Source organism: Branchiostoma belcheri, unplaced genomic scaffold, assembly GCF_001625305.1.
Source record: "Branchiostoma belcheri isolate BF01 breed outbred unplaced genomic scaffold, Haploidv18h27 scaffold79, whole genome shotgun sequence".
Lineage (NCBI taxonomy): Eukaryota > Metazoa > Chordata > Leptocardii > Amphioxiformes > Branchiostomatidae > Branchiostoma > Branchiostoma belcheri.
Window position 1 is genome coordinate 31,597 of NW_017804453.1, and position 26,422 is coordinate 58,018.

General features: G+C 40.4%; 3 protein-coding genes and 1 long non-coding RNA gene across 5 annotated transcripts; 1 reads left to right on the forward strand and 3 right to left on the reverse strand.

The window, feature by feature from the left end:
- Positions 1–1,819: 1,819 nt before the first annotated feature.
- On the reverse strand, positions 1,820–8,757 carry LOC109485943 (elongator complex protein 3). The gene is made up of 16 exons (XM_019789645.1): positions 8,637–8,757; positions 7,729–7,834; positions 7,184–7,322; positions 6,961–7,031; positions 6,769–6,832; positions 6,523–6,591; positions 5,938–6,092; positions 5,308–5,469; positions 4,864–4,990; positions 4,406–4,599; positions 3,824–3,914; positions 3,601–3,666; positions 3,008–3,180; positions 2,767–2,821; positions 2,483–2,564; positions 1,820–2,203 (listed from the first exon to the last, which is right to left on the reverse strand). The coding sequence occupies exons 1-16, from the start codon at positions 8,659–8,661 to the stop codon at positions 2,130–2,132; spliced, it is 1,653 nt and encodes a 550-aa protein (XP_019645204.1). The 5' UTR covers positions 8,662–8,757; the 3' UTR covers positions 1,820–2,129.
- An 844-nt stretch (positions 8,758–9,601) lies between these two features.
- On the reverse strand, positions 9,602–11,947 carry LOC109485865. The gene is made up of 4 exons (XR_002141155.1): positions 11,835–11,947; positions 11,161–11,262; positions 10,059–10,202; positions 9,602–9,831 (listed from the first exon to the last, which is right to left on the reverse strand). It is a non-coding gene; the product is annotated as an uncharacterized LOC109485865 (long non-coding RNA).
- Positions 11,948–12,615: 668 nt separating this feature from the next.
- LOC109485956 (protein LTV1 homolog) lies at positions 12,616–17,459 on the reverse strand. Its single transcript, XM_019789660.1, has 10 exons — positions 17,353–17,459; positions 16,683–16,802; positions 16,160–16,318; positions 15,952–16,054; positions 15,346–15,671; positions 14,899–15,026; positions 14,475–14,623; positions 14,180–14,241; positions 13,833–14,057; positions 12,616–13,380 (listed from the first exon to the last, which is right to left on the reverse strand). The coding sequence occupies exons 1-10, from the start codon at positions 17,353–17,355 to the stop codon at positions 13,270–13,272; spliced, it is 1,386 nt and encodes a 461-aa protein (XP_019645219.1). The 5' UTR covers positions 17,356–17,459; the 3' UTR covers positions 12,616–13,269.
- Positions 17,460–17,649: 190 nt separating this feature from the next.
- Positions 17,650–26,416, forward strand: LOC109485946 (solute carrier family 17 member 9-like). Of its 2 annotated transcripts, none has more exons than XM_019789649.1 (12): positions 17,650–17,768; positions 18,133–18,259; positions 18,512–18,582; positions 18,901–19,049; positions 19,742–19,841; positions 20,735–20,959; positions 21,408–21,504; positions 21,741–21,828; positions 22,003–22,037; positions 22,551–22,722; positions 23,068–23,097; positions 25,746–26,416. In XM_019789649.1, exons 1-12 carry the CDS (start codon positions 17,662–17,664, stop codon positions 25,883–25,885), a joined length of 1,341 nt encoding a protein of 446 aa, XP_019645208.1. In that variant the 5' UTR covers positions 17,650–17,661; the 3' UTR covers positions 25,886–26,416. The 2 variants fall into 2 exon arrangements, with proteins under 2 accessions (XP_019645208.1, XP_019645209.1); XM_019789650.1 differs by lacking the exon at positions 19,742–19,841 and adding an exon at positions 20,440–20,536.
- Positions 26,417–26,422: the final 6 nt, after the last annotated feature.

A 26,422-nucleotide genomic window follows, 5' to 3' on the forward strand; every position in this document is an offset into this window, starting at 1 on the left:
GCGTTGGTGGCGGCATGAAAATTAGTTTAAAAAACATGTGTATACCGTCACCATGTAATAAATGTTGGAATGGAATTAAAAAAAAAGATTCCCAGTAATGCATGAACGAAAATAAACAATTCATACGAACAATTCACATATAAAGTGCTTTTGATTCATTTTTCAACTTTTTTTCTGTGTTGTTGTCTTCTATATCATACTTTTTGTTCGTTCCTGCAAACTGGCCGGCCGGGGCCCGGCTTGGGAATTGTGACCTTGAAATAAACCAGCGTAAGGGTGGCTATCACTGCCATTTTAAATAGGTGACTCTTTCAGGCCGTAGCGCTAGGGATAGTGCACAAAACAGGGCTACTTCTGGAAACCAAAGGGACTTATCCTGATCCTTTATAAGCTTAGGTATCCGGCCTCGACCTCTAATCTCTGATCTCCACTGAGTTAGTATGAATGATGTACGTCACTGAAAACGTGACGCATGTTTGGTACCACGGTACGCTTGGCTGACTTAACGCTATCATTTATAACAGGAAACCACTGCGACCGCGTAACCTAAATTGAAAGACAGGAAGGGACCTACATGTATAGTAAATAGTGTGAGTTCAGAAATCCCTACCGTAGCAATTGATTCGGATTGTTACTCATGTATGCTATTATGCTGGTTTTGTAAAATGCCCTGTCAGAGAGGTGAAGAATTCATAAAAATTGAATGTAAAATAAGTTCCGTCCTTTCAGAAAGTGACATATTGTGTGTGTACAGAGGTCCCTGAGGCCAGGTTTTCTTTCTAGAAGTTTTCAGCTACGATAAAGGAAGGTTGACAGGACAGGCATAAAGGTGAAAATCACAAGTATGACATTATATTGAGGCACCGTACCGTTGTAATGTATATAATTCATGGCATGGAACAGTAAACCCGCTTGTTTAAAACTCATGATTTACAGCGCAATCTTGCAATACCGCGAAAAGGTGTGACGTTTTTAGTGTCCTCCCACACAGGGTCGCGTGTGGAGGCGTCAGACACAGTCACGACTCTCATAAGCTGCATCATTCTCTGCTTGTGGCTTCTACATAAAGTAAGGGAGAAGAGAGGAAAGTCGAAGAGGTTTAAAAAAAATCTAAATCCAGTAAAATGTCTCTGTACAATTGCTGGAGGTGTTAACACAGAAATGGAAAAATCTAATCTGCAATGATGCCACTACTGTGATAACGCTGTATGTTGTTGTTACCGACGGAACGCTAGCGCCCCCTATCTTACAACGATTAATATTGCACCTGCGCTGTCCTACAAGACTTGGAAATCACTTTCTTGGATAGTGCAGACGATTGGTTGCAATGTTCCAGTTGGAGCTTGTTGGCCCCAGAGGGGAAAAGGGAATAATTTACAGTAAAGTCTGTGTGGCTGTGTCATCAAACTCTGTCATCACAATTTGAGAGTGGCTGTCCCTCAAATATTTGCATTTGCATGTTTTTATTTCACATCTCTACCTTTTCCAGAAGTGGGTGGGGCTAAAAATGGGTACCGCTATGAAATTCCCAGATTCTACTGTTACAAGTGATAAACCTAATAACAACATATACTATCAATGACTGTGTGACACATGATGGTGGCACTGTGGAATGTTGTATATAACGTTTATTTGTCCCTCCTACCAGTTTACCTCTTGTATTGTCAGTTGCAATACATGTACTTCGAGTATAATGCTGTCTTGGTTAAGAATGGCTTATTTAAGTGCAGAAAATGTTCATACTAAAAATAGATATGTAACATGGTCAAGTACATGTACTTCTTAGTATGCAAAAAAAAAAAAAACACAGCACAACTTGACCATTAAGACGAGTTGTAATATGCCGAGATCACTATCTCAATTTCAAACATAAAGTTCTTTTAACTTTCAGCCTGTTAAGTGAGCCTTTCTGAAGAAATGACATGTTTTTTTGTAAATTTCTTATACAGTAATCCAAATACTACATAATATCCAAATGTGAAGCAATTAAAACAATTTCTTACCACTTGTTTGATATGAGCATTTTGCACAATGAAATGGCCATTCCTTCTAAATTATTTCACATACACACACAGGCATAAGTTACACATAAGGTCTTCATTCTGACTGCAATCTGTACAGATTAGTCCTCAGAGTTTTTTGACCATGTACGGCCCCTCCAGCTCATAGCCAATCTTCCTGTAATAGTTCCTGGTGCCAACACCTGAAGCAAGAGAGATGACAAATGTAGTTAATTCACAGACCAAACACATAGTTCTACTCTATACTTCTAAACTTTAAAAACTGGCCAACTGAGTATAAGAAACAGCATTCCTTCACAACACTTAAAAGAGATGCAGTCACCAAATACTGATACCATTCATTGACAAGTGTGTTGAAAAAAATGTTTAAGCCACTTAGATCACAAGATGAACACATTATTGACAGAAGTATCTTCTCTGAAGTTGGAAACTTTGCCAATTTTTCTCGTGTGAGTGGTTACCAGAAATGACAGCGATCTTGTTTGCTCCATGCTCCTCTCGTGCTATTCTCTCAGCTTCCTCCATCAGCAGCATACCAAAGCCCTAGTACATGGAAAGGGAAAAAACTTAGTCTATCACAAATGTATAAATTTACACATCTATAAGCAGGCTATGGCTGGCATTTTTTTGGCTTTTATGATGCACTTTTTTGCCCTGGGCCAGCACAACCTGATATAGATAGAAGTGATATGCCAAAAGAAAAAAAGCCCCAGTCATAGAGCCTACTAAGAAGCTTATTTCTTACCTGATGTTGGAACTTTCCTGGGTCCCTGGCACTCACAGGAACCACGCTTCCATAGCTGGACACGTCATGTTAAGGATTCACAACTCCTCTGTTATCTCAGTATCACTCTTACACAAGACTCTACTGTGAGTCCTACAAGCAAAAATTCATACAGACTGTGTAACACTGTTGTCATTTTACCTGCAATTACAACACCAATAACAACAACAACAACAACATCATTGTCTTTAGCCAAGGATACACATGAAGCTCCCTGACGATGGAACAGCCTCCCTTCAGCTCTGGCCGGAATGTCTCCTCTGAACACTTGCGAAGTCTGAGCAGACCAATCAGAATGTCCTGCTCTGGGTCCTCATATGACAGGAACGTCTCCCAGCCCCCATTAGCAACATAGTCTCTCCTGATCAGCTCAACCTGATAGGGGAAATACATTTAACCTTCAGCCTGCTGAGGCAGTCTGTCAACACCAAATTTGCATATGGGCATAGGCAGCAGGGAGAAAATTAAAATCCTGCATTCTTATGATCGCGATGGACAGCAGTCAACCAATCAGATACTCAGCCTCCTGTTGTTGGAGGGAGATTTACCAGCCAATCACATTACTTTTTGGATGTAGGAAGCCCTGCCATTGGCTGGTGGCAGCTTGCCAGCAATAACAACATAGCAAGGAGCATGGAACACACACCAGAGTTGTTGCTTGATGTATGTAAGCAGGACGCCTGGCATGAGATGATGATGCAGTGAGTCAAATAAAAAAGCAATAAAACAGAAATGAACAGAAACAAAGAAAATATTTACCCTCAAACTGTACTGATTTGGAATCAGAAGTCTTACCTCATATGGTCGAACCTTGTGGTGAATCTCCTGTATACCAACCTCCCTTGTTCTCACATCCCGACACTGAAAGGGGAAGAGTGGAAATATCAGGGAGTCAACTCATGGAGGTTTAAAATCTATGATTTCTTGTTCTAAGATAAGATAGGTCCGGCAGAAGTAATAGTCATGAAACACATTTGCAGCTGCCATTCTTTCCTTTCAGTTCTATTCTAACACCAACCTGAGTTCCCAGATCCTTCATCCGTGCCAGTGCCAGCTCTCGTAGGTTCCCGTGTTCCACTCCAGATGTCACCAGTGGCATGGGGATATCTCTGTGGTCAGTCAACACACAAGTCTAATTATGATGAAATTCATGAATGGGCCTGCACATGTATCCATAACATTTATTCTTGTGCATCATTTACATATTAAATCAAAATGTAGAAAAATTCTCTGGATAGCCCCTTACAATGGAGGCACTACATCCACACGTTGTTGACTTAGAATCTAAAGATTCTGCATGGGTTCAAATCCCTAGCATGCCTCAATTTTGTGCCCTTAGGAATGGCACTTTACACTTATTTCCTCACTCAATCAGGTGACAATGAGTACATGTATCTAGCTTCGGAGATGTCTTCTTGGATAGGACATAAAGCACATTCTTGAGGAGAGCCATGCTTCAGACAATTGTCAAAGATTCCACCACGCTTATAAATAAGATGGGGTGGGAGTCCCATCCCATTGCGAGTGGATAAAACCTTACAGTTCAGTCTTATGCAGCCAGTTAATACTTACTGTAAAACAAGTGTGTTACACCTCATACCTTTGCACTCTGTAGATTCTAGTCCACGGCGGCACCAGGGCCAGGATCCTTGCAATCAGGTCCACCAGGGTGCTGGGGGGGTAACTCTTGTACCGGCCTGTCTTCCACAGCTCATACAGGCCTGTACCACGGATCACCAGGGTAGGGTAGATCTTCATCCCATCAGGACGGAAGGCTGGGTTCTCAAACAGCTCCTGGGGATGGTTTCAGTAGTACAGCTAATAAGACCATACCAATAACACAAAAACTGCGTCTGGTCTTGGTCTGCACAGTAGTTTAAGCCACATACATGAAATGTATGCTGATTCAAGTCCCCATGCTGTCGTCTTGCTACAAGTTTACTTTCCAACAAGTGGAATACATTGTTGTATAGTTATATAAGAAGTTCAGACTTGGGGTTCTTAAAGTTTATTTTTCCACTGTAGTACATGACAGCCATGTGATAGTGTGTGACTTACAATAAATTGTTCTATGTCTCTCTCCAGTCCTACGTTGGGAAGGTCAGGCATCATGTGACACACGACCTTGAACCCTGCATCCTTGGACATGTGGAAGGACTCGCACACTGCCTTCACTGTGTGACCTCTGTAGGGAAAACAGCACAATCTACTGATGAGGGCAATATATCAGGAACAGGTAAAGTTGATTTGTAGAACAGTGAAGATTTCCAGGAAGCACATGCACATGTGTACATACATGTATGCACCATCATACTATTGCATTTATATTTTTGCATTTGTAGCGGTAATCAGGACAAGATAAATTAAGAATATTTTTTCTTATAGTATAAGTTATAAAAACTACAAAATGTAAGGCCAAGACAAGATAATTCTTTCACTTTATGATGAACATTTCTGTTCAAGAATCAACCACGGTGATTATAAGTATTTGTTGACCATTACCTGTTGGTGTCTCTGGCCACATCCTCATACACACTCTGTACTCCTATCTCCAGCCTGGTGCAGCCATACGACAGCATGGAGCTCAGGTGTCTCTTCAGACAGTAGTCTGGTCTGGTTTCTATGGTGATCCCTATACACTTTGTGTGGCTCTTCTCTGAGTACCTGCAAAACAGAGTTATACATGTACCCAGCTAGAGTTAGCTGAAACAAGCACAGCTAAACACGTAGATAAACAATAGTTCTGTAATGAGAAGTAAAAAAGATGAACTGTCAATTAGAAAACAGACAATCTTCACAGGCATACAAAATTTTAAAATTCATTTTCTACTTTTACCAACCTACATGTACAAATCTAGCACAATGAAGTAGCCATTGGCTACCAGTTCTCTCTTGGTTACAGGGTTAGTCAGCAGGGAGAAGGTTAAAGACATACATGTACATGCACAAAATGCCTTTTCTTCAAGGGACAAAATTGTAGAAACTAGTTTTTTGTCTTTGACATCAAAGTAGGTCATGAACAAGAGACAATTAACAAATCCTGGCTCTTTGTTTTAGATATACTTGTCATCTGCTCACATGATAACAGGAAAAACCAGCATGTTTGTAATGATACTATGTCCTGTGACTTACTTGACAGCCTCATCCACACTGTTACTGGTGTGACCTGACAGAGCGTCGTGAAGGTTCCTGATGAAGTAGTCTCGGTAATCCTCCGCCAGCGCCATGAACGTTCCGCCCATCACGATAAACTCTACCTTATCCACGCTGTGTCCCAGCTGCTTCAACTGTGGACCAATGGTGTGAGAGTGTGATTGTAAGCCTAGGAATCATTTGCCCATTTGGAATATTGAGTTATAAACAGCAGTATTATGTAGCTAGGTAAGGATGTTCTGTGACCCTAAACATAACATCAGGTACAGATACAGGCAAGTATACCAGTACAACACTTTAAGTAGAGGTCTGGATGGGTGGAGTGAGGTGTCTATCCCAAGGATATGACATCTAGCCAGGCATACCAGGAAACAAACCTGTGCCTCTTGATCTTGGGACTGGTAGCCTAGCTACTCAGTTATTTGACGTACCACTTTTGATCAATTACTTGTAACATGTTTAATATGTTTTATGCCATATGTATACATGTAAGACATTCCAAATCTACCAGTATATGTTCTAGTCAATACTTAAGTAGTCAGAAGACAATGTAGAAAAACCCACCTGCTCGACTCTGTGTCTGGTCTGTAGGAATGGGTCGTACCTGGCACGGATGGCTCGCATTGACGTCGGCTGGACACAACCAAATATCAGACACATGTTAGCACAGGACAGGACTGTTTCATCTATGCATTACTAGCAGTACTAGTACTGGGCCATGTACTTCTAATCCATTATATTTAAATAGCCAACACTCTTTCTAAGGGGAGGGAGGTTATTGACAAAACAAAACAAAAAAAGATTTCTTACCTCATACCCTGTGTAAGACTGTGTCGAATATTCAAAGTCGGAGTCTGGGCCCCCTGGACAGTACCTGTAGGGAGAGGCAGAGATAAACATTAATCTGTACACCTGTATCATACACAGATGCAACAGAGACTAGTGATAAATTTCATTGTTGAAACATTGACTTGTCATAAAAGTATGTGAATCATCACTTACACACAGATGTTTCCTGTCATGTTGATGTGGGGACACCTATGGGGTTTGCACATAACTGCAACAACAGCTATCTGCAGCAGAAAAAATTCCAGAAAACAACTTCAATTTCTGACAATTTGACTTACACTATTTTTGTTTTCTAAAAATATTTTGCTACCACTAAAAATGTCAAGGTTTACAGTAGTAGTAGTACGAGTCATTAAAGAGAACATCCTATATTTACCCCACTGGCTGTTCGGACAGGCTTGGCCTTGAGTTTGGGGTATAAAACCTTCTTGTACGCCGGCGGGACTCCTGCGATGATGTCCACCAGACGGGGCTGGTTGGGAAGGCCATACTTCCTCGCTGTCAGACTCTTGATTCTGTTAGATACAATATGAGGAGATATGAATGTTTTCAGAGGGAAGACCAAGTAGATAAAGTTAAGAATTGTTTCGTTCATAGCAATTATTCAGTTATTTATCTGTACCTCTATAAAACTGGAAATATTGTTTTGGGTGGGTGGGTTAATGTCTGTATACGTTTGTTTGCATACAGTTGAGTGACAGCCTGCAGGTGGGTGGAATTACCTAACAACAGACTACAAAAGGTCAAAAATAGAATGTTAGGTCACAGCAGGAAGTCTAGATCTGTCAACTGGATGTCAGTGGCAAAATGTATAGGCTATTTGATAAAACAAGAACCTCACAAAATTTTTCTTGTTTTACTGTACTGAAACCAATCACATTTTTATATCATATAAACTTAAGAAAGATAAGAAATTGTCACCTGTTGAGATTGACGTCCTTTCCCTGCTCATGAGCCTCGATCAGCTGTTTGACGATATCAGACACGGTCAGGACCATTAACTCCTGGGGGGAGGCAGTAACGCCCGCTGGAGAATAAACCATACGTGCAGGTCAGCGGATGGGTTAACTTCATTCTTTAACCTTTACCCTGCTGAAGTAGCCTTTTTTTTGGCACCAAATTTGTTTTTTTATTAGATTTAAGTAGCGGGGTGAGGGTTACATAAGAGTTAGTGTTTCGTACTATGTAGAAATCTGTACAATGCAGCCAAATCATGTGAAGGGTATAACATACTTTGTTGAAAATTTTTAACTAGTACCTTGTCTTGTCTTTGTACCTTTGAACTGAAGTTATCTCATGATGTGACATATGCATATAATTACTGTAGTCATAGATTTAAATAGCAAAATATACAAAAGTAACACCCTCCGCACTGGTGTTCCAGTGCTGAATCAGCGGTCAGAAATTTCGTCAGCACTGGAATTCCAGTGCTGAACGGCTCTATTCCAGAGCTGAAGCCGCCTCAGCACTGGATAATCTTCCAGTGCTGAGTACCACTTCAGCTCTGGTATCCTAGTGCTGAGAAAGGAGGGCGTCACTTTTGTATACATGCGATTTAATATAACGCTATTATAAGTCTCATAACATAGTCGTCCCAACTCTAGCAGGATATTTTCTTTTAGATACTTAGTAGTACTAGGTGTCATATGTCTACTCAAGGAGGTTAAATACCTCCTTTTGGTCTACTGTACTATACTCGCCATGGCTATATCATGCCCCCCTCCCCCTTCACCCGAAAAGCAGGCCCCGAAAACATATCATCGGTGCTAATGTATACACGAGTGTTTAATAATAGTCTAAATGATCGTTAAATACTTCTGATAATGTACCTCCTTTCTTCTTGTTCTTTCCCATTCTCACGAGGTTGTCACGACGTCAAAGTTGAGCGGAGCCTCCATGCTATGTTTTTGGGCCGGAAATACGCATTGAGGGCAAAGGTCAAATACCCTTTATTGGGTTGGTGGAAAGAGTGGTCCGGTCTGGAAGGTAGAAAAGGCAGTCCAGTCTGGGCGTCTCACCAGAATACCCCGGTAGCGCACATCCACAAAAGCCAACGAGAACAATGACCTGTTCCACAAGTCACGATAGGGGTGTTTTCCGAATGATTACATGACCTGTAAAAGTTCTATGGTGTAAAAAAGGGCATCGTCACATACTATCAGATCTACTCTAGTCTCTACTCTCTACTCTACTCATGGCTACCAATGCAGCAAGGGGATCGTGAGTTACAGCTGCGAACGTACGAACACAACTGATTTCCGACACTGCGGAGGCTCCAGACGTTTATTGTGCGAATGCTATCTTCTACATTATTGGGGTCAAAGTGCACATAGTTGATAACAATGAACAATTTTCCTAATATTGTACAGAGCACCGATCTGTCATCGTTCCCGATGGCACGGGACATGGGGCAAGCGCACAGAGGTGCGTTATTTCTTTTGGTGACAAATCCTTCCGGAAAGTTAAGTTTCAATACGTTTGAGAACAATATGTTTTTGAGAACAATTTTCCTAAATTGTACAGAGCCTCTGCCATCGTTCCGCCGTGGGTTTTAGTAATTACTTTTAGTGTGGAAATGTTGTTAGTGTTTTTAAAGTCTAGTTTAAATGATGGGGTCATTGACATTGTTCTAATCAAGTAATTAATATCAATGCAGGGGTCCTTGACTGTGTTTTTGTTACGTGTATTTTTCTTCCCAAGAGTCATGATCTCGTGTTGTCCACTGTTGAATACCTCCGTCCTATCTATATTCTACACCGGTATCGCGCAGTAACGACACTAGTCATGACACAAATTTTTCATCAGCAGGTTTTATTCCCCAAGAGGGCCGTCTTCATCAACTGCAATATAACGCAGCTTTATGAAGGCCCTTCGTTTGAATTCCGTGCTCACAGTGGCCCAATGAGCTGGGAGGTGTCCAGGTCGGTGTTGATGTCCATGTTAGGACAGACCATGGGGAAGTTGCTACAGTCCTCCGGGTTTTGGTATACCTGGCAGCCGGGGAGGGCCGGAGGAGGCGTGGTCCTGAGACAACATAACGTTACATAGCCGTCAGTTGAGTCATGACTTATGTTGACTGTCACCAGAAGGAACCAGAGATTACAAAAGTGCATTTAAAAAACAACCAAAACAAACAAACAACCAAACAAACAATTATTGTTTTGTATGCAACTTTTCTCAGGCGGGAAAGCAAAACACAATGATAGTCTACTACAATAATGGATCTTTAAAAGATAGAAAAGACATCTCACTTCCTGCAGACGATACCGACGTGTCCCTCGGAGATAGGACTGATGCATTCGCAGTAGGCGCAGACGTCATCGGCGGGGGTACTTGTCCCAGTGCCATTGGGTCACCGTTTCCATACGTCATCTCCTGGTGTACACACTTCTCACCTGTAGTGAGGAGGGCATTTTCGTGGTCAGATAAGGGCCAGTCACATTGCAATTGGTCGTACCAAGGAGGTTGGAGAGAGAACAATAGTCGAACGATCGCAAACTGAAGGAATTATGAAGACAGCATGAATTTAATATAAAGGAAAAAGCTGCCTTAGACTATTTTCACTATTAATTTCAGCTGTTAGTTCCGTCACAGCCTGCTTGATGCATCAAAATCGACGAATGTGACCGCGCCGTAAAATAAAGATTTTAAGTGCATCCATAGCATCATCAATGATTTTCAGGATTATTGAACACTTTGTTCTGAATCCGGCTTCCATGATGTTATTTACCAACGGGCTGTATGTATGCATAACCTCGCATACTTTCTGTGTGCTATTTTTGTCTTCTCTTTAAATAACAGGTGTAACTAGTCCCACCGCTAACGCAAACTCAATTTCTAGACGATTATAGCCAAATCAGTTGCAGTGTCCTAAAGTATAGAAATATGAAAATTGGCAGGACAATCCAAGTAATGTTAAGTAGTTATTATGTACCTTGGAGAAAAGTCTTTAAAAATGGGTGTTATTTGTGGCACCTAGAACAGCTACAAAACGTCAAGGCACAACACAAAACGTCTGAGGCTTTCTTTATGTTGTTCCCCAGGATTGTTTTACAAAGACGGCATCACATGGCAGGGAAAAAGCTCGCCCGATAATTCTCCATCCTCAGTAACATGTCCTCTTACATCCACTTTCCGCTTGAGGCTGCGACCGCTGAGAGAGGAGACCAAGGACAGGCGCTTAACGAATTTCGTACATAATAAGAACGATTCTTTCACGTCTTGTGAATGTTGTTGTCTTTTAATTTATACACTAAATCATCCTGCATCAAATCTCAATTAGATCAAGGGTCACACAAATCAAATGTTGGTCGCCCAGTGATCACCAAACGCGTCTAGGGAAGGGGACCTCACCTGGCATGACTTGGTGGAAAAAGTCCGTGGCCACCGCCACCGTCAACAGTAGGGGGAGCACCAACAGCCCGCGCATTCTTACTCTCGGAGATTTTAAGTCGTCTGAAATGAGACAATCTTAAAGATCATCTTCTACAGAGATCAAATTTTCAGCGACCACTGTCGCCTTCATCAGGATAATTAATGACCAATCACTTCACAACGCTTTGCTATGATTACTACCAACACTGATGAACTTTCATGATAGATCATCTTCTAGTTTGTCGTCAAGGTGGACTGCCTTCTATTTACACGATATGAATTGTTGCTTGGTACGAAAGTGAAGAAATAGCAAATACAACTGTAACGTTATGTCAAATTAGCTATGTAGAGTACGACAGTAACATTGTAGAGCAACAGGGATCCTCGGACCGTATAGCTAGGCCTGTCAACTTTTCCGTATTAACTGTTCCGCCTTTTTTCTGCACCTATAAGCTTAAATACTTAATTTGAACTACCTTGTATATGCAATATCATACAGGGAAAATTTCAAATAGCTATCTAGAAGTTCCTAAGAAATTAAAACGTGCCAATACTGATCTTAGATACATCTCTACGTTTTGACGGTTTCTATTGACGTCAGTGCCCGTCATACATTAGATTAGTAAAAACGAGAAGTTGAGCAACAAGCTTACCTTGCCTCCAAGGTGCAGAAAGTGATAAAATATCTTGTGTGTGGATGTCTTTATATCTTGCGTGTTATTTATTTGTTCCTACAGAAAGTTCAACATCCGTGGCCAGGAAGAGGATATAACTGATGTGTAGATATCTACACCTGTTGTTTCTCATCAGTTGACCTCTTTCTGTCGGTCATTGGATGGAGACACCAAACATTAGTCTCTATCCGACCTTTTGGTGAACTGAACAAATGCAGAAATTGGCCAACATAGGGGGAACATTTTATCATAGGGCTTGGTTGATCATTGGAGTACAGATCTGTCTGCTTAATCAATTTTCTTGCTTTCTTCCTGGGCAGTTCAGTGTAGCAGGTATATTCACGTGTGTACTGCATTAAACTTCAAATTGCAGATTTTCTACATAAGGCCACACCAATTTAATTTGTTGGCCTTCGTATTTGCCCGCTTCATTTTTTATTTGCAAAAAAAAAAAGGATTCAGGTTCTGAATGAACTCCAAAATGCTCATATTTTGGTCCCAACAGTTGAAGTCCCTGCAGTTTTTCCATCTATCAATGTTGCAGTGGTTTGATTAAAAGTTTGATATGTATTGAATTACAAACCAGCCTGGTACTTCATGGCTCCTATTGTAGTATTTGGGACTATTATAGGATGCCCAGGCCTGTTTTTATTTTTTTTCACCCTGTCACTTCACATTTTTTCTGAAAAAACCTGAGAACCAACAAAAGGTGTGGCCTAAGAAGAAACATTGTGATTTATCAAATTACATTTATAAAGACCTTTGGCAAGGTTCACTGGTACACTAATGATAAAATACTCTAATGAACTGTATCTTAACATCATAATTATATGAAAACACATCATAGATACCCAGCCATTGTTGGTTCCCAAGAAGAATGTAATCTCATCTTGCCTTTCATCATGTACACAGTACAGTTGTACAATGCTGTTTGTAAAAGACAGTCGTCAGATACAACTGAGAGGCTTCTCCACAAAGGATGGCATGCCTTGGTGGCTTCCATACTGTATAGTAGGCTTCATGTACAAAACAATAAATTGAAGATCTTATACCTCCATGAAATATGTAGAGTTTACTACAGTAAGCATACTGTACTTTATTTACAAAGAACCAGGAATCTTTCCTTGTTTGCACTACATGTACTTTACTTCCATTCACAGATTGGAGTAATGTGCACCCATATTTAAACTTATATCAAGGTATAATTTACATGTGTAGAAAGATTACTAAAGATCATGTTAGCACTATCTCATTTCAAACTGTTGACAGGAGTGTAAAAGAGATTTGAGATCAGAGGTGTTTGATAGAAGAAGACTACTAGTAGTAATAACTATAAGGATAGAAAAGTATACATATTCTGACATCCCTACTCTTCACACTGCACTGTATTAGTCCTAAGGTTCTTGGATGTGCCTTAAGCTAATTTGATGCCCTTGAGGTTCTTCTGGTTCATGACGATCTTCTCTTGTCTTGAGGCTTCCTCCTTAAAGGCCAGTTTGTTGGCCTTTTTCTCTATCCTTCTCTCCTAGTGAGGTATCAGAAAGAATCACTGTCAGTATGTTGTGTTACACACAATGTAAAATCAGTAATATTTGTTAACCTTAGGCTGAATCATCTGAATATTTATGAACTTTTCACTGGGAGTTGACAGAGAGTCATCAAGACACAACAGGTGCATTTGAGATTGTAGACTTCCAGAAAGTATTAGGGATTTTTCTGACGTTCTGGTTCACCCCATTCCCTGTGTCTGACCTCCTGTCATTATGTCTTTCAATCTTCCCCTACCCATGAGTAGTCAACCAGCTCTCAAGTCCACCTCATTTCCTGTGTCTGACTCTTTGACCTGTCATTCTGTCAGTGTTCCCCTACCCACCTGCTGTCAACCTACTCTGTCCAGACAAACAGACACACAAGTCATGATAGCTCAGTCACCCAAAATAATACCCAGAAGTAACAATATGTGGAAAGCCAACCCACCCTTCTCTCTGCCTTCACAGCCTGTTTCCTGAGTTTCTTTTCTTCAGCTGTTTCTCCTTTTTTCCTGGCTGGAGCAGATCTTATTGTAATTTCCATCTCCTCTTCTTCTGAACTCTCTCCTTCTTCCAATCTATCCTGCTCCTCCAGCTGTTTCTTGGTGAGACCTTTACTCCCCAGCACACCAATGGGGATGCCACTTTTCTGTGACAGAATGATCTGTTTCCCCTGAAAATCATATACAATCAGTGTCAATTCTGATGCCTTTCTTTGTTGACTTTTTCATTTAACTTTTCAAAGCAAAAGACGAAAGCAATGTCTGATGTGACAGTCACAGATTTTGGAATTACCTTTTTTGGTTTTGGAGGGTCCTTAATCACTGTTGGGTGGTTGTATATGCTGGAGTATGTGCCTGGAAAAAAATTAACTCCACTTGTTAATACAATCTCAATCAGTACTCTCCAAACCCTGTATGAAGTGCTTTGTAGAGCTTTGGAGGGAAAGCTCAGGGTACATTCAAAGCAGATTAGCAATGTTGGCTTTACATTGTATTTTGGTATGATTAAATTACAACATGTATAACTGTTACCTATTGCCAATAACATTACAACACCATAAAAACACTAGAGCTTCATTCACACTTACTAAGGATGGATTCGCAATCCCACTTTTCCTTGGGTTGTTCTGTAACCATCTTTACTAACTCATCTTCTTCAGATTCCGATTCTGAAGATACCCCTTCCTCTCCTTCTCCCTCCATTCCTTCTCTCACAGGATCCAGTCTTCTGATAACACTGGAATCAACATTCAGGCATATGGCAAACAGGAAAATGTTACAAATCACTTCCTGGATTTCAAATTCTATGCATTTTTCAACAGGTACCCAAAAAGTAACAGACATGAATATAACACAAAATTGAAGACTCGAAAGAAGACAACCTTTCATATAACCTTTGAGCTTTTAAGTACTGAAACACAAGCAAACGCACAGAGAACAAGACCTCCAAACAAGGAGGTAAGGACACAACCATCACTGCATTGTAATGCTTTAAACACTTGTTGTATGTACCTTTCTTCTTTTTTCTTCTCGTATTCCTGTAGGATGTTGTTCAGCACAAGGCTGTCCTGCTGCACAGTGCCTGTCAGCTCCTCATGGTCCAGAGGCCCCACCTCATCATCATCATACTCCTCATACATCTGAATAGGCACAACAAAATATTCTTTAACTCTAAGGCTCCCTTTCCACCATACGGGGATAGCTGATCATCTAGAATTGGATTTGTGTGACCCTTGACTTTACAAACTGGAATTTGATGCACAAAGAAACAGTATGCTGCAATACACACCAAGTGAAAAAGTTCTTTATCTCCAAAATAAAGACAAGATCCTTAAGATGGGAACTGTCAGTCTGACTCTGGCCTCTTCCCTCATGACCTCAATATCATGAACAAACAAAGGTGCAAGCAAACAAACAAAACAATCAAACAAATAAACAAACAAACAAACAGACTCCTACCTTTTCAAACCTGTCATCTAGAAGAGTCAAGCCTTCGTTTCTTCTCATGACGGAGGATGTGATGGAGTATTCTGTGAACCTGGATTTGGTAGTTCTGTACGTCATCCCCTCACTGGACCCATCCTCCTCCTCGTCCTCTGACTCCATCTCACACTCGTCTGACGGGTACTCCTCATCTGAGCAGTCGTCTGCTTCTTCCTCCTTACCAGAGGGGCCTGCAGTTGCCATGGCGATGAAATCATCCTCCAGCACATTGTCAGGGTCGTCATAGTTAAAGTCGTCATCGAGAGCTGCAACAAGATCTGGGTCCCAGTCTAACTGTGGACCTACACGTGGAAGGGAAAAGTATGTGAGCTTCATACAACAAGGGCAGTTCCTGATACCGGGTACCTATGCATTACTTTCAAGCAACAATGCATACTAGTACCTGTACACCTCAACAAGGTTTGAAATTCATTTTTGGGAGTTGGTGCACTGGTGCAACTAACCTAACAAGTTACAACACCCACAGTGCACAGCTTTGATTTTGAGTATTTGTGGCCCTGTCTCAAACATAGTCCAGGATCTAAATAAACACTACCTTGAAGGTGTTTTCTTGTCCCTTACCTACAAGAGGTGCTGCCTTGTTGAGCATGCCCACATCCTCTTCCTGCTCAGATGGAAAGACTGATGCTGGAAGCTGTAGTTTGGGAGTTTCATCTAGGTGGGGCTGTGGTCATGGGGATATAAGAAATACAAGATTTCACATCTCTATCTAGAGTTGCTAGAAAAAAGGTGAATGAGAGAAAAATAATCTAGCGGAATCTTTCCTGACCTCAGTGACCTCTGCCCCTTTGATGCTGACCCTTGACACGATGGGTTCCAGTACTGCCTCCCCGGGTTCCTTCAGGTGCTGCAGGTAATCATACTCATCCTCAAAGTACACCCCGTACTTCCTCTGCTCCTCCCTCCTCTTCTCACTACTGGCCGAGACCTTGGGAACAAAGAACAAAAGAGTTAAAAACCAAGCTATAGGCTACAGCATGTCACTGTGGGATTCATTATTGGTATCTTGTCATTTGCCAAACTAGTTCACAGTTTGATGTGGATATGTGCAGTGTGATGCATTGTTGGTAAATGTCAATACAGTACTGGGGATATGTTACTAACAGTCAAAGTTGAGTCAAATGAGGAAATAGGTGTAAGCAAGGAGGTTCAAAAAGTGTAAGGTAAAGTGCCTATCCCAAGGGCACAAAAACGAGGCCTGCCAGAGGTTCAAACCCATAACTTCTTGATTCCCGGGATAACACTCTAACCTTTACATCACACTCATATGATACCACACATGTTAAAGTCACCTCTTGTAAGACATGTTGAGGTTTATCCTCGTCAGCCAACAATGGGTCTCTCTGACTCCGATGGACCAGGTGAAAGGTCACAGCATTCTTGTTGTCGATAAACTTCTTCTTCTTTCTCGGCTGAGGAAGCAAGAATCAGGTCAGGGTCAACAATATCAACAGAGCTTAGAGATAGTACTAGTATAGTGGAAAGAGTTAAATGTAACATCACATGTGTTTATGGCGAGTTATGGCTTCTTCTTCTTCTTCATTATAGCCTGGGTGCCAAACCCATAGCACACTGGACACGAAGTATCTGTGTCCAGTGTGCTATATGGGTTTGGCACCCAGGCTACTTCATTATGGCATGGCTACATGGATCATAATTGACATAAAGGAAGTATTGTCTCATCATCAAATGTTCCATACATGTAGCATACGAGCACGAACAAACACATGTATTTTATGGCTCTTTCCTCATAAACAGTTCTGCTCTGTCCCTCATGCGTTATTTCGTTTAAACAAGGATTATAACGTGCTCGGTATGAGCAAAAAAGCACATGGCTTTCAGCCCCCCTCCCACAAGTGATATTCGTGATTTAGAATAACATTGATCTATCACGATTTGCCAGTGTAAATACCATCCCTGTTGTAAATCAAATCCTTGCGCCTATGATGAACAAATCCTTACCATTTTTTGGCTTAAAAAATGCGGAGTTCAGCAGAAATCACGCTTCTTCAACCCTTGGCTACAAGTCGGTGCTCGTCTGCTACACCTGGATTAGACTATTACGCAGAAGGGGGTGGCAAAATTTCTCTAAACTCAAACAAGCCAGAATCGATTCAAAAACTTTTTAAGAATGTTTAGTAGTTACATTTACTTCATATATGATTGATTTTGAGCTGTTTTCGTTTTGTTTAGGTAACGCTAAAACACATTTATAACAAATTCCCTAGTGTGTTGAATGGACTAGCCCGGGATGACCTTCGTCCCGGAAACATGGCTGCCGCTGCGGGTGTGGAGGGTTTGTTGATCGACGTGGCCGGTGCGCGATCCCCTAGTGTGGTCAAGGAACATGACCAGGGCAGCCAGAGATATTGGAAAAGGTAAGAATAGGTCTTCTGTACCAGTTTTGTCTGAAATCTCAGAACATTCAAGGAAGAAAAGTTGGTCAGTTTCGCTTGAACTTTGTCGTACCGCGGTATACCGTGCCCCCCTCCCAATGAATTAAATCGATATACATTACAAAGCTGGAAGTTCCAGTTGTGCACAGTCTTATTGTAGACAATTCTTTGAAACTTGAAAATCTTTGGCGAAGAAATCATGTTTTCTTCTTAATATGAATTAACATGCTTAAACTTTATGGGCTGCAAACTATTTGTCCGTAGATTTACCAAAATTCTTGCCAAATATGTTTTGATACCATAATTTATTTCTTCCCATGTAACCTGATGATGCCTTTGTTGACAGAACTGAGAAGAGACAGTGGGTGTTGGCATATTTCATTGGCAATGCTATCCTGTATGCCTCCCGGGCCGCCATGCCAGTCTGTGTACCTGCCATAGCGAAGGAGTTCAGCTGGGATAAAACTGTGTCTGTGAGTAAAGTACTTTTCAAGTGCCATATGACACAAACAATCACTTTTGTTTATCTTAATTACTATAATTGACATTGTCTTCACAGTAGCATGTTCATGGTCTAAGGAAAATTGACATGTTCACAGAACTTAATTTTGACAGTGGCGGCTCAATGAATGAATGAACTACATGTCATTCCAACATCAATTGAAATTTGAATCAAGGAATGTTCATACAAGATATTGACAGATCCTTGACATTGTTTTGAACAGGGCTCTGTTCTGTCAGTGTTTTTCTGGGGCTATGCATCAACTCAGGTGTTGGGAGGCTACCTTAGTGACAGGTGAGTATAGAACAACTTGGGAGCCACACGCACAGCACCATAACAATTTCATGAACATTTTAATTTAACACTTGTTAAGCTACCTCTGGACCAAGAAGTCATGAGTTTGAATCCCGACTGTGTTGCTCACTACTAATTAAGTTGAAGACCACTGTTTGTTATACTTGTTGCAAAGAGCCAGGGAAACTTCCTCAGTAAAGTGAACCTGTAACTACTGTACGTATATCACATCTGTCATCTCTGTCATGACGAATGGAAGAGTAGCTCAACTGTTCATTGAGTTCTTTCCAGACCTTCATTTTTCCTCTTCCACCCCAGGTTTGGAGGTGAGGTTATCTCCATGGTGGCTGCTGTAGGCTGGGCCACCATCACCCTGCTGTACCCACAGCTTCTGTACCTCTTCAGCTCCCACGACACCTGCATCAGGTTTGTCATCCTGTGCAGAATCCTCCATGGGGCATGTCAGGGTAAGTCCTGGTCAGGAAGTATTGTTTTGGGTGGCTGAGTTGGGGGTTTGTCTCTCTGGCTTCAGTTTTGTAATCTAACCGATTAATATTTTGTTTGTGAGCAGCATTTTTGATAATGATATGGATTAAATGTCTTCCGTCTTTCTCATTCTAATTAATTTTGTGTATGGGTATAAGGTTCAAATGTTTTGATTATATATTCATGAATATGTATGGTGTGTGTCTTTCTCTTATGACTAAATTTTTTTCATAGTCACAATTGATTTTGTCATCGCTGTAATAGTAATACTCTGTAGCCCAGGACACACTCTGTTTCCTGAAATAACACTGATCAACCTTTAGCACACTTAATTAGCCATTTGGCTACCAACCCTCTATTGGTTATGGGGTTGGGCAGCATGGAGAAGGTTTTACTTTACTTGTGCTTTAGTTGCATGTACATATTTCTAGTGCCTTCCTCTTGACACAAATTTGTAATCCCAAAATAGCCCTTTTGTGTGGTTACCCTCAAACATTGATCTCTAGTACAAATTTCTTAATTTATCTTCTGTCAATTTTCAGCTTAAAGCTGTACAGAAATATTAACATGAATACAAAAAAGCAAGTACAGAGAGTTAAAATAATTTTCTGCCGCTGTGTGGAATTAAATAACAAGTCTCTATTATAATATAAACTCACCCCCTTCCCTCCAGGTATGCACTATCCGTCCTTTACTAGCCTTCTGGCCCATCGCATCAGAGAAACAGAGCGTGCCCTGGCTTACAGCATAGTTAGTGCAGGCTCACTCTTTGGGTAGGTACTATTATATGGGACTAGCAAGCTCCTGAGGCCCCTTTTCCACTAGATGGTGATGGCTAAGTGACCATTGAGCAACCAAAATTGGATTGGTGTGACTCTTGTTTTATGATTGGAATATGATGACCAATGTTTATACATGATTCAAAAGACAACAAAACACACAGGTGAAGAAATTCATTGAAGTTCATTGTCCAGCAGTCTCTAGTGGAAATGGGGTGCAACCACTGATGATTTGTCTTTGCACAGAACATTTAAAAAACCTTGGCTGAATGCTGTTTATATTTCTTGTTGACAGTACTGTGGTAGCATCATTGAGTTGGACATGATTGCTGTTTTGAAAGGAATTGCAATTGAATTAGATTCATGAAGAAAATGCAAAACATGGAAGAGTACAAAAAGAGCTTCTCGTGTTATGTAATCCTTCACTGGCTTAAAGCTTGCTATTTCATTCTACCAAAATAAGTGGATTGCAAGAGCTGTGATTTCTGAGTTCTTTGCAAAGACAAGAAGTTATGGTAGGAGCTTCTGGATTGGAACTTTTCCTCTCCAATGTGTTAATGTGGTGTTGCCTCCTCATGGCTGACTGTGTTAGGTGTGGCTTTTCCCGCCGAATCCAGCCTTGTAGCCAGAAATGTGAAAACTGACAGAACAGCCACGTATAGTATCATGCATTCTGGAATCAAATTTGGGTGAGTGCCCAATATTCTTATTGATAGAAATTTTGTATAATAATGAATACAAATATTTCATGATATCAATATTTTTTAAACATTATACATGTAGGGTGACAATAAACCGCTTGAGTAATGTTGTATATTTTCTCACAGCAAACTATTTACTGATATATAGTTTGCAAGATGTGTTAACTTCTCTCTTTGTCTTTGCAGGGCACTGTTGATGGGGTGTTTTGGCTCAATAGTACTGGTGCACTTGGGATGGCACACTGTCTTCTACACAACAGGCGTGGCTGGTCTCCTGTGGGCAGCCGTCATGAGAATATTCTTTGTGCGCAGAAAAAACATTGTGTCCATAAAAAGCCTGAACGGTTCCAATGATGAGAAAAAGAGGCCACATTTGCCCTGGAGAATACTCTGTAGAAAAACAGCATTTCTGTAAGTAGGAGTTATGGGACTTATCTTGAACTTAATATGGGACATATTTGAACTCATCATGAATAAATTGTATTAAAGAAATAAATTTTTCTCCTGAGATATGCATGTATATCTTATCAGATTATCACATCATGCTACCTACATTGTATATTTGTTACAACTATATGTTGATGGATTTGGTAGGACTTCAATCATGCCCTCAACAAAAAGTATGACAATTTGAGGATTCCATAAATAACAGTAACTCCAACAAACAAACAAACAAACAAACAAACAAACAAACAAACACAATGAGATTAAAGAAGAATATTCAGAAACATCTGATAAAGGTCTGTATTCAAATCTCATACAATATGTACAAATGTATTATGTAAAGCAAAGTTACTAAGTTTGAAAAACAATTTTGAACAGCAGTTTTGACATATGAATGTATTGTATTTCCCTGCAGCTCTGCAATTGTTGCCCATGTATGTAACAACAACTTGTTCTTCATCATGTTCTCCTGGATGCCAACATACTTCCATGAAACTTACCCGGACCAGAAGGTACGGTCTAGACCACATCTTGCCACCTGGTCCAAACTACTTTGATTTGTTGGTTCTCAGATTTTGGTAGGAAATCAATGAAGCAGGGAGGAAAAAAAAAAAAACAAGCTAACATAAAGACAACATATATGCTTTTAGTTACATTGTAGGTTCTATGAAATATAAAGACAATGAATTTGAAACTTTATTCAAATCACTGATTGCATTATGCCTACCTTGTGTATATTTGATTGCAGGGTTGGATCTTTAATGTGGTGCCATGGTTGGTGTCCATGCCAGGCAGTGTGCTGTCAGGGTGGATAGCTGATTCCTTGATAAGAAAAGGTATACTCGAATCCTGGTTCTTGTTAAATTAGCATTAGGTTGAGATTGAATTTGACTTGAGTTGACCCAAAGTGATGGCTTCATGCAGTTTGTATTCAATCTACAAGGTGGCGCTGTTAGTGTGTTGCAAGATAAGTACAGAATTCTCAACAGCATTGTACCTCTTCATTTCAGGAACAAATGTTACACTTACAAGAAAGATTGTTGAGGTGAGTCACATCTATACCACTCAAAATTTGCTTTAATGGTGTTAAGACACATATGTCCATTTTTATGATCCTTTCAATTCTGAACTAAACTACAATGTAGAAAGCTATTCTCAAGCAATACCCCATCCCTCCTCTGTGACTTCCTAAGATCACCCCAGTCCAAAATAAATACAGGACCATTCCAAATCTACTCCTATCCTATGAAAAAATGGACTATTCCAAAATCACACCAGTGCAAAAAAACCTTTTCCAAATTATCCCCACCCATTTTGCCAAATTTCAGGTCATATGAGAGGAGCTCCAAGTATACATGTGACCATTGTGTCCATACTTTGCATCCATCCTCCAATACTGCCTCCAACACTGCCTCCGGCACAAAAATTGAATTTACCTAAATTTCTGGCTGCTCAAATCCACTAAGTTTCACAATGACTTCTACCAACACAAATGCACTTTCAATCAAAGACTGCATTTATACACATATGACATTTACTCTGTTTTGTCGTCCCATAGATCGTAGGTATGGGAGGACCAGTTATTTGTTTACTCCTGACAGACTACACAGACAGCTTTGTCCTGGCGTTGATGGCTGTCTCCATGGGGATGTTCAGCCAGGCCTTCCACAACAGCGGCGTGCTCGTGGTGCCGCAGGATATCGCACCCTCGTTTGCAGGGGCTGTCTTTGGTAATTATCGCTACAGTGTATCATGGTTGTGTAGTTTAGGCCATTTCAATGTTCTTCTTTGGTTATTCAGGTAGTTGATATCATGCATTGATAAGCTGGTTCACATATGACCTTGTGCATGGCATCAACCAACTTAGTATTGCTACAATTCTGTAATTTTCCGCTTGAATTGACTGTTATATTTTGTTGTTTACATTACAAGTACATGTACTATGTAATGTCTAATGATAGGACTAAAAGAACCAACAAAGTGACATGCAATGTAAAAGATTTGTGACACTATTAGTTTTGACTGACTGTTTTTGTGATACCATGTAGGACTGACTCAGTGTGTTTGCCTTGCAGGTGTCATGAATATGCTGGGTGCCATTCCAGGTGAGCAGCTTCCTACAGGCATTTGGGTTGTCCTCTTGGCTCGTCTTTGTTAACAAAGATTTATGAATGTTATAAGTCATAAATGGCTTTTGGGTATACATACATTTGTACAAGTATATTAATAACAGTGTTCTTATAGGAATAGCAGAATTAGAAAATTAATGAAAGGGAGATAGAGTCAACATACTGTTAGGAGAATTGAAGAACCAAAGAGGGAATGGGAAATATCAAATGAGAAAAACACTGTCACTACACTGTCATAGCAAAGGGAAATATTCCAGTGTAAGGGGATATTCCATTGCTTAATTAACTGCACTAATTAGTAAGTCTCTTGGGTTGCTTATTATATAGGACTGGTAACTAGGGATTATATGAAATTGGAGTTATGCATAAAGATATAATCCACAGTTCTGTAGACACATGGACCCAATGCTGGCACAGTGCTGTACATGTAATAATATATCTAAGGCCTGTTTTCCACAAGACAGCAATCACCAAGTGACCAAAATTGGATTTTCATGTATGTGACACTTGATTTTATAATTGGTATATGATGCAAACTGAAAAGATGTGGTTCAAAAGACAACAAAACATGCAAACTATTTAAAAAAATTGCAATTCATTCAGCGATCTGTCAAATCTTTAGTTGCAAAGGGCAAACAATACTTGCAGCATTTCACATAATCCTCCATTATATGACATGACTGTGTGTCATCCTATGGCATTGTGCAGTGAAAACAGATATCCTTGACGATCCAGCCTTGGGCTTTTCTCAAAGATGTCATGACATCTGCTGTTCAAGAGGTCTTGTAGACTACTGCACTACTGTGACTTGTGCACATATCAAATACTTTATAATATCCTTTGTGTTGTCTATACATAAGTATGTCCAAGGCATCTTGAGCTTCTTCTGAACATCCTCCTCTCATTCATCTCCAAAGGTATCAAACATCATATGGAGGGTCTAACTACTCTTAATGCATATAGAGCAAACATCACAAACTTTAGTTACATCACTCATCTGATCAATCAAAGTGAAAAATCTTTATTCTTGATAAAGCAAGGATCTTTCAAAGTCATTCTTCATTCATATATATATATATATATATACAATGTGCCAGTTATTGTGACTGTTCCATTGTGAGTGAAATTGGTGTTGTAAAAATGCTATGGATAAGGAAAATCATTTAGCTATTAAAATTAATTTGGGTATACCATGTTGTGATATAGGCCTCTATGTTTTCAACCAGTGTAGTGGTGTTTCTTTCTGGGGAGAACCGTTTGAGCCTTCCTAAATCTTCCGGGAGAGGATGCAAGACCCCTTACTGTCCTCAACACTCTTGCACCTCATAAAGTTGGCCTTCCTTATGCAGTGGGAAAAATTCTGGTGAGAACCCTGGCTGTGATCTGTATTCCATATTTGTGCCTTGGGAATACACACACATTACCCAGAGGTACAAATGTACATCTACCTTCTCCAGTAGCTGTGTATCATCATTCCATTTCTGGCTGGTGACGCACATATACATACATGTTATAAACACTGATAGTCTTAGACCATGAAACTTGGTACACGAAGCTCCTGTTCTTATCTGTCTCTTAAGTAATCCTGGTCATCCTTCATCGTAATACTCCATAGGCCCTGCTGTCATGTCTATTGCAGGGCTCAAGATGATGACCCAGAAACTTGAAAGATGATCACGATTTTCTTTAATGGTTATCTCCCTTTACTACACTTTAAGTCCCTGTGGACTTGTGACATCCTGTAGGAAAGCTCTATGGATCTGACCCAGTGGCACTGGGAAAACATCCCCAACTCCCACAGAGCCCTGTCACAGTAGCTTTATCCTTGCTCAAAAGTACAGCCTCAGATTGCATCCAGAGAAAAAAAAAGATAAATCTTTTATCAGTTGTTCTAGTTCTTTAATGCTTTGTGATGGGAGGTATTGTAGAGCAATAAAATGTAAGCCACTCCCAATTGCAGAAGGGATCAGGAAGGTTACTATAAGGTTAATTGGCCAGCTGGCTCCAAGCCTGTGGCCAAACCTAGGAATTATAGAATGGGACCCTATCATCATGAAAGGTACACGTATATGTATGGAACTCTGTACTACTATTGAATGTAGCATGTGTAGTCCAGTGGTTAGTGCCCATCTCTGGACAAGAGGTTGGAAGTTCGAACCAGCTCACTCGACAAACACACTACTGGAAAGTAGTCTTAGTCCTTAGGATGTGACATTTAGCCATGGTCCAACTGTTCATTGTACTTGTCAGAAGGGAAATTTCAACAGTACAATATGAACCTGTATATACTTTACCTAGCCTACCGGTATGTCTTTTTTGTCACAACCAGTAGAAGAGTATCTCAACTGTTCATCAAGTTCACTTGAGCGAAACTGGTTCAAAGTCACTTTCATTTCCTTATCTGATTGAAAAAGTGCCATTTTTTTTCTCAAGAGTTTACAAGCTGCTGCATCAACTTTCATGTGGCAACGTTTGTAGTTTTGAGTAGATGTCTAGGAAAGATACCAAATGCATAACACATTCAAGTCTTTGCTTCACAATTGGTTTTTGATAGTACCCTGTGAGATCTTGATGATAACGAGTTGTAAAACGATTCTGTTAAACGTCATCTTTTGTTTGTACAGGTGTTGTTGGTGTGTACCTGGCTGGTCACATCCTGGAGCTAACAGGCAGCTGGGCAGCTGTCTTCCACATGACGGCTGTTATCAACACCTTCGGCCTGCTGGTGTTCTTGATGTACGGATCAGCTGAGAGAATAGTGTGAGGCTGAAACAAGACTGGAGAAGAACAAACACTGATATTTCTTAGGTCCCTTTCCACAATACAGCAATCACTGAGAAAACGAAATTAAGATTGTGACCCTTGATTTTCAAATTGAAACATAATGCACAATGCAAAAGTATGATTTGAAATACAACAAAATATGCAAAGTTTGTACTTTATCTATGAAATTGGTTGAGTGATCAGTTTTGATCGTCAGCCTCTAGTGGAAAGATGGTGTAATCAGTGTTCTCCCCAGCCTTTTATAGACTTTCTTACAATATTGAGAAAGATCCATGTCTTTGCACCTCTACACATTCCATGATGTACAGTTGTTGTACATGTACGTGCAATAAGTGATAATAGACCAATCCTGACTGTCCATCACAATTAGCAGTTCAACCAATGATATCATGGCAATTCAGGGTTTGACCAATGAAAGAGTGGCCACATGTCCATCAAATATTTGCATTTCTACATTTTGAAGGAGGTGGCCTGGGCTAGGGAATCAGTTTGTTGTACACTGCCTAAAATTCCTTGC